The sequence below is a fragment of the Macaca nemestrina genome, chromosome 4 (genome assembly GCF_043159975.1).
Source record: "Macaca nemestrina isolate mMacNem1 chromosome 4, mMacNem.hap1, whole genome shotgun sequence".
Lineage (NCBI taxonomy): Eukaryota > Metazoa > Chordata > Mammalia > Primates > Cercopithecidae > Macaca > Macaca nemestrina.
The window spans coordinates 57,056,082-57,069,033 of NC_092128.1; the positions used below are offsets into that span (position 1 = coordinate 57,056,082).

Sequence of the window (12,952 nt, forward strand, 5' to 3'; positions counted from 1 at the left end):
CACTCTACCCTGGGTGACAGGTGATGAGCGAAACTCCATCTCAAAAAAATAAAGTTTTAATTGTGTGTGTGTGTAAATGTGTAAATATACAAGTGAGATTCTTCCTTTACCCCAAACTATCATTAATTGATGTATCTGTGATATCTCAACCCCCATACTGTCATTAATTTGGTATATTGCCCATCTAGAATAGATTTGCTTCTATATTTTCCAGATTAGCTCTTGTTAAAAAATTTTTTAAAAATTGTGATAAAATACATGTACCTTGACTCTTTAATATGACATTGACTTTTTGAAGATACCAGTCCAGCATACTTATTATCATGCAAATTTTCCTGTATTCATAATTTTTAAATAGTTATCTTATTGTGGTGATACTTTATATTTCTTGTAAATTGGAAGTTAGCTATAAAGACTCTGTTAAATTCAGGTTAAACAGTTTGGGTGAGAGTGTTTCCTAGGTGCTCATATTACATCAGGAGGCATACAGTCTTTAGATTGTCTCATTATTAATGGTGTTAAATTTGATTACTTGATTAAGGTGACCACTAGGTCTCTCCATTGTAATGATTCTTTTTTTTTTTTTTTGAGATGGAGTCTTGCTCTGTCACCAAGGCTGGAGTGCAGTGGCTCGATCTCAGCTCACTGCAACCTCTGCCACCCGGGTTCCAGCGATTCTCCTGCCTCAGCCTCCTGGGTAGCTGGGATTACAGGCGCATGCCACCATGCCCAGCTAAGTTTTGTGTTTTTAGTAGAGACAGGGTTTCATCATGTTGACCAGGCTGGTCTTAAACTCCTGACCTCAGGTGATCCGCCTGCCTCGGCCTCATGATTACAGGCATGAGCCACCACACCTGGCCTGTAATGGTTCGTTTTTATATTTGCATTTAGCTTGTAATCTGTGGGGTGATGCTTTGTGAATATCCAATTCCCTGACTATCTTTTACTTAATAACATTTTCTTTCTTGTTTTTTTGTTTTTTTCTGAGATGAAGTCTCACTTTGTTGCCAAGGCTGGAGTGCAGTGATGTGATTTTGGTTCACTGTAACCTCTGCCTCCCAGGTTCAAGCAATTCTCCTGCCTCAGCATCCCAAGTAGCTGGGATTACAGGTGCGTGCCACCATACCCGCCTAACTTTTGTATTTAATTTCTTTTCTTTTCTTTTTTTTTTTTTTGAGATGGAATCTTGCTTTTGTCGCCCACGGTGGAGTGCAATGGTGCGATCTTGGTTCATTGCAACTTCTGCCTCCCGAGTTCAAGCGATTTTCCTGCCTTGGACTCCTGAGTAGCTGGGATTACAGGTGCCTGCCACTACGCTGGGCTAATGTTTTGTAGTTTTAGTAGAGATGGGTTTTCACCATGTTGGCCAGGCTGGTTTTGAGCTCCTGACCTTATGATCTGCCCGCCTTGGCCTCCCAAAGCGCTGGGATTACAGGCATGAGCCACTGCGCCCAGCAACTTTTGTATTTTTGATAGAGACAGGTTTCACTGTGTTGGCTAGACTGGTCTCCAACTCCTGACCTCAAGTGATCTGCCCGCCTCGACCTCCCAAAGTGCTGGTATTACAGGCATGAACCACTAGGCCTGGCCTTAATGGCATTATATTGTTAATTATCCCAGCCTAACCATTTCATTGGGGGTTAAAGAATGATGCCAAATGATTTCTAAATATAAAATGAATTATTTTGGGGGGTGGGAAATTCAGTATAAATTGCTCCTCCTATGTCTAGTTTAAAATTTGGCAATCTATTTTTATTTCTGATACCAGAGTAAATACTGTAAGTTTATTGTTATCTGTATGGTCAGAATCTTGTGGTAAACACTTTTATTGAATTCTTAATTCACCATACTTTGAATTTTGGAAGGCCACTTGCACAGTGCTTGTAGATAAAGATTGATTGTAGTAGTCCAGTTACAGTTGGTAATCTATTACAATATTGGTAACATGGCCAAAAATAAAAAAGCCCTGCCAATTTTTAAATATAGCAAATATGTATTACTGATACTGTGTATAATTTAAAATTATAATCTCTATTCCATGATGCCCTCTCTTGGCTAATATAGATTAACTGTATACCCATATGAATTCCCATTAAACTAGATTTTGTTTTTTTGAGACAGAGTCTCACTCTGTCACCCAGGCTGGAGTGCAGTGGCGCGATCTCAGCTCATTGCAACCTCTGCCTCGGTTCAAGTGATTCTCATGCCTCAGCCACCCAAGTAGCTGGAGTTACAGTTGTGTGCCACCATGCCCAGCTAATTGTATTTTTAGTAGAGACAGGGTTTCACCCTGTTGACCCAACTGGTCTTGAATGCCCGACCTCAAGTGTCCACCCGCCTTGGCTTCCCAAAGTGCTGGGATTACAGGCTTGAGCAACTGCGTCTGGCCTTGAACTAGATTTCATGAAGTCCTTTAGAGTAGGTATTGTTTTAGTGATCATTTATGACCTTTCCCTTACACTCAGTGATTAATCTGAAGAAAAAATATATAATACCTTTTTTTTAAGAAATTAATTTTATCAACCATGTTTGCATTGCATATTTAAGTAGCTACTTTTGTTAGCTTTTTTTTTTTTTTTTTGAGATGGAGTCTTGGTCTGTCGCCGAGGCTGGAGTGCAGTGGTGCGATATCGGCTCACTGCAAGCTCTGCCTCCTAGGTTCACGCCATTCTCCTGCCTCAGCCTCCCCAGTAGCTGGGACTACAGTCGCCCGCCACCACGCCTGGCTAATTTTTTGTATTTTTAGTAGAGACAGGGTTTCACTGTGTAAGCCAGGATGGTCTCGATCTCCTGACCTCGTGATCCGCCCACCTCAGCCTCCCAAAGTGCTGGGATTATAGGCGTGAGCCACCGCGCCCAGCCAGCTTTTTTTATAGAAGGGTATATGTTTCCTGTAGATATTTAACTTAGAACCACTTTCACTGTTTGTCATTGGAGCAATATATGGAAAGCAGATATCCTGGGATAATATTCTGGTTGGATCACTGATGAATTTTATATCTTAAAGGAATGAATATTCACTATTATTCAGTTTTCTCATTTGAGAATAATGAAAGTACCAAAATTTGTAAATTTTGTCAAGCACTTCTCTCTTTTTTTAAATTATAGATGACTGGCATCTATATCAGGCACTTTCGAGATAGGTCATAAGCTTATGCAGTGAGTACTTGGGTGCACCATGAGCTGGGATATGAGCTCTTTGAGGACAGAAATAGTAATAATAATAGCCAAAATGTATAGACCTGTACTTAGCTCTTTACATATACTGTGGTTTTATATAATTTTCACTAGTCCTTTAAAGTTTAATTAGACGTTAGCCTTTCATAAATACTGTATGGGAGTTCAGAAAATTTAAATATAAAATAAGTTGTAAATCTAGGTTTCAGATCTTTAGATAGTCTGATTTCAGAGCCCCAACTCTCAAGTACCATGCAAACTTTGTTAAATTTGTTTTTAAATCTCCTTCATCTAGAATCATACCTTGCGTTATGAGACTATCAAATGAATGAACTGGGTTTTGGAGGAAGAGTAGAATTTAGGTAAATGGAGATGATGGAGACAGGCTTGTTTGGGGTTGGGAGGTGGGATGGTGTGAATAAGATTGTAGAGGCAGGAGGGTGTGTGGCATGTTCAGTAGTCTGGGAAGAGAACCATTGGCTGAGATAGATGCTTTTGTACAAAGTTGGAAGTTAAGATGGCATGGCAGTTGAAAGTTGGCCACAGTGTGCCTTCCTTTTGCCAGGATGAGGAGTTCAGACAATTTTTTTTTTTTTTTTGAGACAGAGTGTTGCTCTGTAGCCCAGGCTGGAATGCAGTGGCACGATCTTGGCTCACTGCAAGCTCCGCCTTCTGGGTTCACGCCATTCTCCTGCCTCAGCCTCCCCAGTAGCTGGGACTACAGGCGCCCACCACCACGCCCGGCTAATTTTTTGTATTTTTAGTAGAGACGGGGTTTCACTACGTTAGCCAGTATGGTCTCGATCTCCTGACTTTGTGATCCACCTGCCTCGGCCTCCCAAAGTGCTGGAATTATAGGCGTGAGCCACTGCGCCCGGCCAAGTTCAGACTATTTTGTGTGCAACAGCAAGACACAGTTTTTTAGGAGGATGATAATATATTTAAATTGGTATTTTAGCAGTAATAACTTTGGCATTGTGTAGGATGGATTGGCTGAGAGAAGAATTGGAGACAGATATTGAAGACTACTGTATTAGTGAAATGAAGTGATTTTACTGAAAAAATGATTGGTATACTTGGACATGGAAAGGAAGACCTAGAGAGAAACATATGATAAAGCATCTTGATTATTGAATGTGTAGCAAGAAAGGAGGATTCAGAGATATTTTCATGGCTTCCGATGAAGAGAATAAGCATATCACTGAAAAATTGCGAGTTGGCCCGCCGGAGAACTGAGTTTGAAATGTAGTCCGGTACCTTATATTAGAGTTTTGTCATCAGATAGAACTCAACATTAGTGGTGAGTCAGTGGTAAGGGTTAAAAATAACTGCTTGACATAGAAGGGATTCTGTTTTGTATGTGTACGTGTATGTGTATGTGTATGTGTATGTGTATGTGTATGTGTATGTGTATGTGTGTCTGCCTGCCTGTGTGGAGGGACCCTTTTAGAACTCACAGGGGCAGATAGCAGTAGTCTCTCCTCTCCCCTCCCCTCCCCTCCCCTCCCCTCCCCTCCCCTCTCCTCTCCTTTTTTTTATTTTTTATTTTATTTTTATTTTTTAAAACCAGAACATTTATTGCATGACTAATCGTTGACATTCTTAAGATGAACTAGATGCTGCAACAGCTGCCCTCTTGGGTTTAGGTGTTGTTCCTTCACAGAATCCATGCCTGAATCTGCGGTATACAATTTTTAGGTTCCTCATTCGACCAGTTCTGGTGGTATTTCGTCTTTTAGCCTTGGCACTCCAGTTATACTTTCTCTTGCGCTTGGCAGGGTAGCCACATTTGCCACAGGTCGACTTCTGAAGGTGGTAGGCCTTAGAGCCACAGCGGCGGCACAATGTGTGCATCTTATTGCGACGCTTTCCAAACGATGACGTTCCCTTCGTCATCTCGCTTCTGCAGCCGAGACCAGAGAGCTCTTTTCTTTTCTTTTCTTTTCTTTTCTTTTCTTTTCTTTTCTTTTCTTTTCTTTTCTTTTCTTTTCTCTTTTCTCTTTTTCCTCTTCTCTCCTCTCTCCTCTCTCTTCTTCTCTCCTCTTCTCTCTTCTCTTCTCTTCTCAGACAGAATCTTACTCTGTCACTCAGGCTGGAGTGCAGTGGCACAATCTTGGCTCACTGCAACCTCCGCCTCCTGGGTTCAAGCGATTCTCCTGCCTCAGCCTCCCGATTAGCTGGAATTACAGGTGCCCGCCACTACACCTGGCTAATTTTTGTATTTTTAGTAGAGACGGGGTTTCACCATAATGGCCAGGCTTGTCTCAAACTCCAGACCTCAGGTGATCCCCCTGCCTTGGCCTGCGAAAGTGCTGGGATTATAAGTGTGAGCCACCGTGCCCGGCCAATAGTTACTTTTTTTAATGAGGAGCAAATAATCTAGAGTCCTCCTTAGTTCCTAGGTAACAAAATTAACTGTTTAGAGTCTTCCATCCCCACCACCCTAATTTTCTTTTTTCTTTTTTTTCTTTTTTTTTTTTTACCGTCAATAAGAAATTTACTTGTTTTAAAAAAATCCAAATGCTGGCATTGTCCAGAAAAATTTAACAGGTTTATTTATAATTATTACAAAGTTGAACTGCTGAAACTTGTTCACTGAAACATTTTAACTTGCATTAATGCTTTACGCCTCTGCATTTATATTAAAAATTCACACACAAATGAAAATGGAAAAACTGCCAATACCTGATTTCTGTCCCCTATTTTTCCACTCGCAATCATATACTTAGGTACCTTTTGACCCCATGGAAAAAAAATATGTAACGTTCAGAACTACCAATAACAGGAAGAAGAGAATTTTTTTTTCTTTTTTTTTTGAGAATGAAATGTTTCCCATCATAGTGGCTTCTTAAGCACGTTCTTCACGTATGCGGCGTGCTAGCTGGATGTCTTTTGGCATAATTGTTACACGTTTGGCATGGATAGCACACAGGTTGGTGTCTTCAAAAAGGCCAACCAGATAGGCCTCACTTGCCTCCTGCAAAGCACCGATAGCTGCGCTCTGGAAGCGCAGATCTGTTTTAAAGTCCTGAGCAATTTCTCGCACCAGACGCTGGAAGGGAAGTTTGTGAATCAGAAGTTCAGTGGACTTCTGATAACGTCTAATTTCACGGAGCGCCACAGTACTAGACCTGTAACAATGAGATTTCTTCACCCCTCCAGTAGAGGGCGCACTCTTGCGAGTGGCTTTTGTAGCCAGTTGCTTCCTGGGTGCTTTACCACTGGTCGATTTGCGGGCATTCTGCTTTGTACGAGCCATGGTACAGAGACCTCCTTACTTACCCCCCTTCTCCTTCGGCTGGAGCTCGGCGAGCGAGAGGCGGCGCTGGCGTTAGAGAGCGACGGCCCCCTAATTTTCATTGTCTGTCTTCTGCCACTAATTTCAGTATTTGGCTTGGTTTTGGGCCCTTTGTACTCTTCTTTCTGGCTTTTGCTTATTGCCCTGGTAGTTTTCTCGTGTCCATTGTTAGCACTCCTCAAATTTTAACTTAGTCCACTTTTAAATCTATATAAATTGCTTCCTTGACATTTAATATGTCCTTAGATTTTTTTTTTTTTTTTTTTTTGAGACGGAGTCTTGCTCTGTCACCCAGGCTGGAGTGCAGTGGCGGCGTGATCTTGGCTCACTGCAACCTCTGCTTCCTGGGTTCAAGCAGTTCTCCTGCCTTAGCCTCCCGAGTAGCTGGGATTACAGGCGCCTGCCACTGCACCCTGGCTAATTTTTGTATCTTTAGTAGAGACAGGGTTTCACCATGTTGGCCAGGCTGGTCTCGAACTCCTGACCTTGTGATCCGCCCACCTCGGCCTCCCAAAGTGCTGGGTTTACAGATGTGAGCCACCGTGCCTGGCCAGATATTTTTTAAGACTGTAGAATTAATATGTTCAAAACTTTTAGTCTTCTTTATCCAGATTTGTCTTGCTATGTATATTCCTTGTCTCAGTACCATATACCTAGTGGCTCAGTCTTGAAAACTGGGTTTGTACCCTCTGCTGTCATTTAACTTGTAGCCAAATCTGGTTACCACTCACTGTCTTTCGTATCTTTCCACTTTTGCTCTGTCTTTTCTACTAGTCTTAGTTCAAATTACCATTGTCTCTTGCCAGGATTATTGCACAGTTGCCTCCTTAGTGGGCTCCCTACTTCAGATCCATGTGCTTTCACTTCATTCTTTATGCTATATGGTCAGAGTGATAACCAGATATCTAAATGCATATCTAGTGTACAGCCATACCACCCTGAACCATGTATTTCATCTAAATGCATGTCTAATCATCTCACTTTTCTGTTGCTGGGATGAAGTTCAGATTCCTTGAAATGTCTTCCAGAGCTCTGGATGATCATATTCTTGTTTTGTTCTTCAGGTTCTTCTAGTGCTTCTCACCGCCTAGAACTTTCTCCACCCATTTTCTTTCCGTCCCCAGCTCCACACTTTTACTACACCTAGCTAATGTCTGCTCATCTCTCTAGGTCTCAACTTGAAAGGGAGGCCTGTGCTCCTCTATGACTAGGTTAGGTTCCCTTCACTTTGTTCTTCTCTTATGCTGACTTTCTTTACTTCATTTTCTTGTTTTTTGTTGTTTCTGAGATGGAGTCTCGCTCTGTTGCTCAGGCTGGAGTGCAGTGGCGCGATCTTGGCTCACTGTAACCTTTGCCTCCTGGGTTCAAGTGATTCTCCTGCCTCAGCCTCCTGATTAGCTGGGATTACAGGCGCCTGCCACCATGCCTGGCTAATTTTTGTATTTTCAGTAGAGATGGGTTTCACCATGTTGGCCTGGCTGGTCTCAAACTCCTGATCTCAAGTGATTTGCCTGCCTCAACCTCCCAAGGTGCTAGGATTACAGGCTTGAGCCACCATGCCCAGCCTTCTTTCCTTCATTTTAGTAACTTGTTTGTCCTCTTTGCAAGACTGTAAGTTCTGTGAAAGCTGGGTCTGTGATTATCTTCTTTTGGATCAGACCTTCAACTTCTGGATACATAGTTGGGAACTGAATGAGTTGCAGTACATTTCAGCCCTTTTTAGCTGCTCAGAAGAGATGCCTGATTGTCATTTAGAAAAACAATTGGCTGGTATTTCAAACTGAAAACAGCAGAAGGGTGATAATGGGATAAGAAGTTGATCAGCAGCTCACAGACAACAGGCAAATTGTCAAGTAGAAAGGAAATAAACTGTGTGGGTAATAGTAATCTAATTATATTTCACAAATTGAGTTATCAGAATTGCCATTTTGTATACTCTAACTTCACATAGTTGAAACTTATCACTACATTGTATAAAGAAGATCTTTTGCATATTAAATTTTTTTTTTTTAACTATTTTTATTTTTGGGAACACAGTCTTGCTGTCACCCAGGCCAGAGTTCAGTGGCTTGGTTATAGCCCACTGTAATGTCGAACCCCTGGGCTCATGCAGTCCCCTTGCCCAGCCTCCCAAGTAGCTAGGACTACAGGTGAGCACCACCACACCTGGCCGATTTAAAAAAAGTTTTTTGTAGAGATGGCTTCTTGCTGTGTTGCTCAGGCTGGTCTTGAACTGCGTTCAGGCAATCCTCCTGTCTTAGCCTCTGAAAGTACTAGGATTACAAGTGTGAGCCACAGTGCCCAGCCTGTATTGTTAGTCTGAGTTTGTTTACAAAAGCTGTGTTAACCAACAACAGTTTGGGAATGGATGGATAGAAGTAAAGGAGGGAATACTTTTTCTTATTTTAGAATAGTGGCATTTTGAGTAATTGTTCTGTGTTCAGAAGGAACCATATTTAAGTACAGTGTAAATTTCTAGTAAAATTTTTACCTGTTTTGCATACTTCCATATATATAGAATTATGAGTGAAAACATACATGTTGTGTAATATACAATGGAAAAACCATAGCACTGAGAATCAGGAGGCCTTAGGAGCAAATTCTTGCCCTACCACCCATTTGTGATCTGAAGGAAAGGAGTAAAACCTGTGTGAGGCTGAGGGTCTTCATCTGTAAAATAAGAGGCTTGAACCAAATACTGAAGGTTCTTTGTAAGCTCGTTTGACATTTTATAATTGTATGTTTTTTTTGTAATCATAATGAAAATTGCCTAATTAAATTTTCTAACTATAATAGTATATGTTCATTGTAAAAATAATTCAAATTTTAGGAAGAAAAACATCTGAAATACTGTTATGTTTTAATGATTATATTTTCACTTAGTGTATTATTTTCACTTATATGTACATGTATATAATTTTTATGTGTATGCTTTTTTATATGTCTACAAATCTTATATATACATAAATGTTTTTTTTTGTTTTTGTTTTTTTTTTTTTTTTTTGAGACGGAGTTTCGCTCTGTTATCCAGGCTGGAGTGCAGTGGTGCAGTCTTGGCTCACTGCAACCTCCACTCCAGGTTCAAGCCGTTTTCCTGCCTCTGCCTCCCGAGTAGCTGGGATTACAGACACCTGCCATCATGCCTGGCTAATTTTTGTGTATTTGTAGAGACGGGTTTCTCCATGTTGGCCAGGCTGGTCTTAAACTCCTGACCTCAGGTGATCCACCGTCCTCAGCCTCCCAAAGTGCTGGGATTACAGGCGTGAGCCATTGTGCCTGGCCACATATGTGATTTTTTTAATGTACACAACGTTGTTTATGTGTTCTGCAACCTGCTTTTTTCATTTAGCAGTATATTAGAAATACTGTTCCATGTGAATACATGTAGAACTATATTATCAATTTTAATTGCTTACCTAGTATTCCTATTTGCATTATATGTATAAACCATAATATATTTAACTCATAACTCAAAAGAAACATTATATTCTTTTTTCTGTTGTAAATGATGCTAAAATAAAACTTCATGTGTGGGCATTTATTCATTTAAAACTTAGGATAAAGTTCTAAAAGTTAAATTATAGAGGGTAAGGGGAAAGTTAAAGATATATACACTTTAAATTTTGATAAATAATGCTTTCCTGAAAGATGAACAATTTGCTATATCACTTGCATTATATATGAGACTGTCCAGGCCGGGCGCGGTGGCTCAAGCCTGTAATCCCAGCACTTTGGGAGGCCGAGACGGGTGGATCACGAGGTCAGGAGATCGAGACCACCCTGGCTAACACGGTGAAACCCCGTCTCTACTAAAAAATACAAAAAACTAGCCGGGCGAGATGGCGGGTGCCTGTAATCCCAGTTACTTGGGAGGCTGAGGCAGGAGAATGGCGTAAACCCGGGAGGCAGAGCTTGCAGTGAGCTGAGATCTGGCCACTGCACTCCAGCCCGGGCGACAGAGCGAGACTCCATCTCAAAAAAAAAAATATATATATATATATATGAGACTGTCCATTTTTTACATTCTTTCCAATGCTGTTTTCTCAGATTTCAAAATCCACGTTTTGATTGTTGGAAATTTTATGATTTGCATTTATTAATGATTAAGATTAAACACATTTTCACATTTCACTTAAATGTTCATGTGCTTTGCCAAGTCTGAGGGACTTATCCTTTTCTTTTTTTAAAAATTGGTTTGTGAAACTTTGTATATTAGACATATTATCCCTTTACTGTTGCAGTTTTTTTCTCTCTAAACTATCATTAGTTCATAAACATTATTTAAGGGAGTTGTGCTTGGTCTTTCTTTCATATGGAAATTTTATGTTTTTATGTACTCAAATTGATCAGTAATTTAATTTTTTGGCTTTTCTCTCTCTCCTTTTTTTCTTTTTTTGATGGAGTCTCACTCTGTTGCCCAGGCTAGAGCGCAGTGGTGTGATCTCAGCTCACTGCAAGCTCCGCCTCCCGAGTTCACGCCATTCTCCTGCCTCAGCCTCCCGGGTAGCTAGGACTACAGGCATCCGCCACCATGCCTGGCTAATTTTTTGTATTTTTAGTAGAGACGGGGTTTCACCATGTTAGCCAGGATGGTCTTGATCTCCTGACCTCGTGATCTGCCCACCTCGGCCTCCCAAAGTGCTGGAATTACAGGTGTGAGCCACCGCCCCCATCCTCTCTCTTTTTTTTTTTTTTTTTTTAAATGAAGACACAGTCTTACTGTGTTGCCCAGGCTGATCTCAAACTTCTGGCCTCAAGCAGTCCTCATGCCTTGGCCTCTTCCAGTGTTGGGATTATAGGTGTGAGCCACTTCGCTTGGCTGTTCTGGCTTTTATTTCTTAGAAATGTTATTTCTACCTTTAGTTCATAAAAATATTTTCTTAAATAGCCTATTATTATTTTATATGACATTATTGATTAAAATCTTTGCTCTGTTTAGAATTTATTTAGACACAAAATTAGGAATCCAAATTAATTTTGTTCTAGTAATTAGTTGTTTTAACATCATTTATTGAATAGTCCTTCCTTTCCACAAAGATGTAGAATGCTAATGTTTATCATACTAAAATCATATGTGTAGTTGGGTCTGTTTTTAGATTTACACTTTTTTACATTTACCTCTGTAAATTTGTTTCTGCTCAACTAATACCCTCATTACTCTATCTTTAGGATAGATTTGATATCTATAGGGCAAAAATCCTGATACTCTTATTCAGAATTTTCCTGGCTTTTTGAAACATTAAACTTATTGAATTGTAATTTACATAAAATACATTTACCCTTTTTTAGGTATATAGTTTTATGAGTTTTGATGAATAGTTGATAGCCACCAGCAGAGTAATGACATAGCAGATTTTTATCACGGCAGAGAGTTCTCTCTTGCTACTCAGTGCTCTCCCATCATCTTTAATCCGAGGGTGATCTGTTTTCTGTCCCGATAGTTTTGCCTTTTTTAGAATGTCATATAAATTGAATCAAACACTAGCTTTTTCTGTCTAGCTTTTTTCACTTGTTATATTGCTTTCGAGATCCATTAGTACAGTTGTATGAATCAGTTCATTTATTTTTGTTTCTAAGTAGTAATTCCTTTTGTGGAGATAGCACAATTTGTTGCTACAAATTGGTGGACATTTGGATTGTTTCTGGTATTTGAAGATTATGAGTAAGCCTGCCCTAAACATTCACATAGAAATCTTGTAGTGGGCGGCCGGGCACGGTGGCTCATGCCTGTAATCCCTGCACTTTCGGAGGCTGAGGCGGGCAGATCACAAGGTTAGGAGATCGAGACCGTCCTGGCTGACACGGTGAAACCCCGACTCTACTAAAAATACAAAAAAATTAGCCAGGCATGGTGGCAGGTGCCTATAGTCCCAGCTACTCGGGAGGCTGAGGCAGGAGAATGGCGTGAACCCGGGAGGTGGAGCTTGCAGTGAGCCGAGATCGCACCCCTGCCTTCCAGCCTGGGGGACAGAGTGAGACTCCGTCTCAAAAAAAAAAAAAAAAAAAAAAAATCTTTTAGTGGGCTGTATGTGGTGACTCATGCTTGTAATCCCAGCGCTTTGGGAGACTGAGATGGGCGGATCACCTGAGGTTGGGGAGTTTGAGACCAGCCTGACCAACATGGTGAAACCCCATCTCTACTAAAAATACAAAAATTAGGCGTGGTGGCATGTGTCTGTAATCCCAGCTACTTGGGAGACTGAGGCATGAGAATTGCTTGAACCTGGGAGGCAGAGGTTGCAGTGAGCTGAGATTGTACCACTGCACTCCAACCTGGGCAACAGAGTAAGACTCCATCTCAAAAAAAAATAAGTTTGGAGTGGATATATGTTTTCATTTTTCTTGGGTGAATACCTAGCAGTGGGATTTTTTTTTTTTTTTTTTTTTTTTTTGGTGACAGTCTTACTCTGTTGCCCAGGCTGGAGTGTAGTGGTGTGATCTTGGCTAGGTGATTCTTGTGCCTCAGCCTCCCAAGTA

The 12,952-nt window shown here is 40.8% G+C and overlaps 2 protein-coding genes and 1 pseudogene across 2 annotated transcripts in view; 1 reads left to right on the forward strand and 2 right to left on the reverse strand.

Annotated features, from left to right (window-relative positions):
- Positions 1 to 12,952, forward strand: part of LOC105475368 (round spermatid basic protein 1 like) — a 101,996-nt gene that overhangs the window by 8,742 nt on the left and 80,302 nt on the right. The gene's annotated exons all lie outside the window — the stretch shown is intronic.
- Positions 4,713 to 5,092, reverse strand: LOC139362778 (large ribosomal subunit protein eL37 pseudogene; annotated as a pseudogene).
- LOC139362777 (histone H3.3A-like) lies at positions 5,733 to 6,517 on the reverse strand. The gene has a single exon (XM_071094735.1). It carries the CDS (start codon positions 6,434 to 6,436, stop codon positions 6,026 to 6,028), a length of 411 nt encoding a protein of 136 aa, XP_070950836.1. The 5' UTR covers positions 6,437 to 6,517; the 3' UTR covers positions 5,733 to 6,025.

What these genes read in the sequence shown, in the direction of transcription:
- LOC139362777 (XM_071094735.1), bottom strand. Translation starts at nt 6,436, where the DNA reads ATGGCTCGTACAAAGCAGAATGCCCGCAAATCGACCAGTGGTAAAGCA.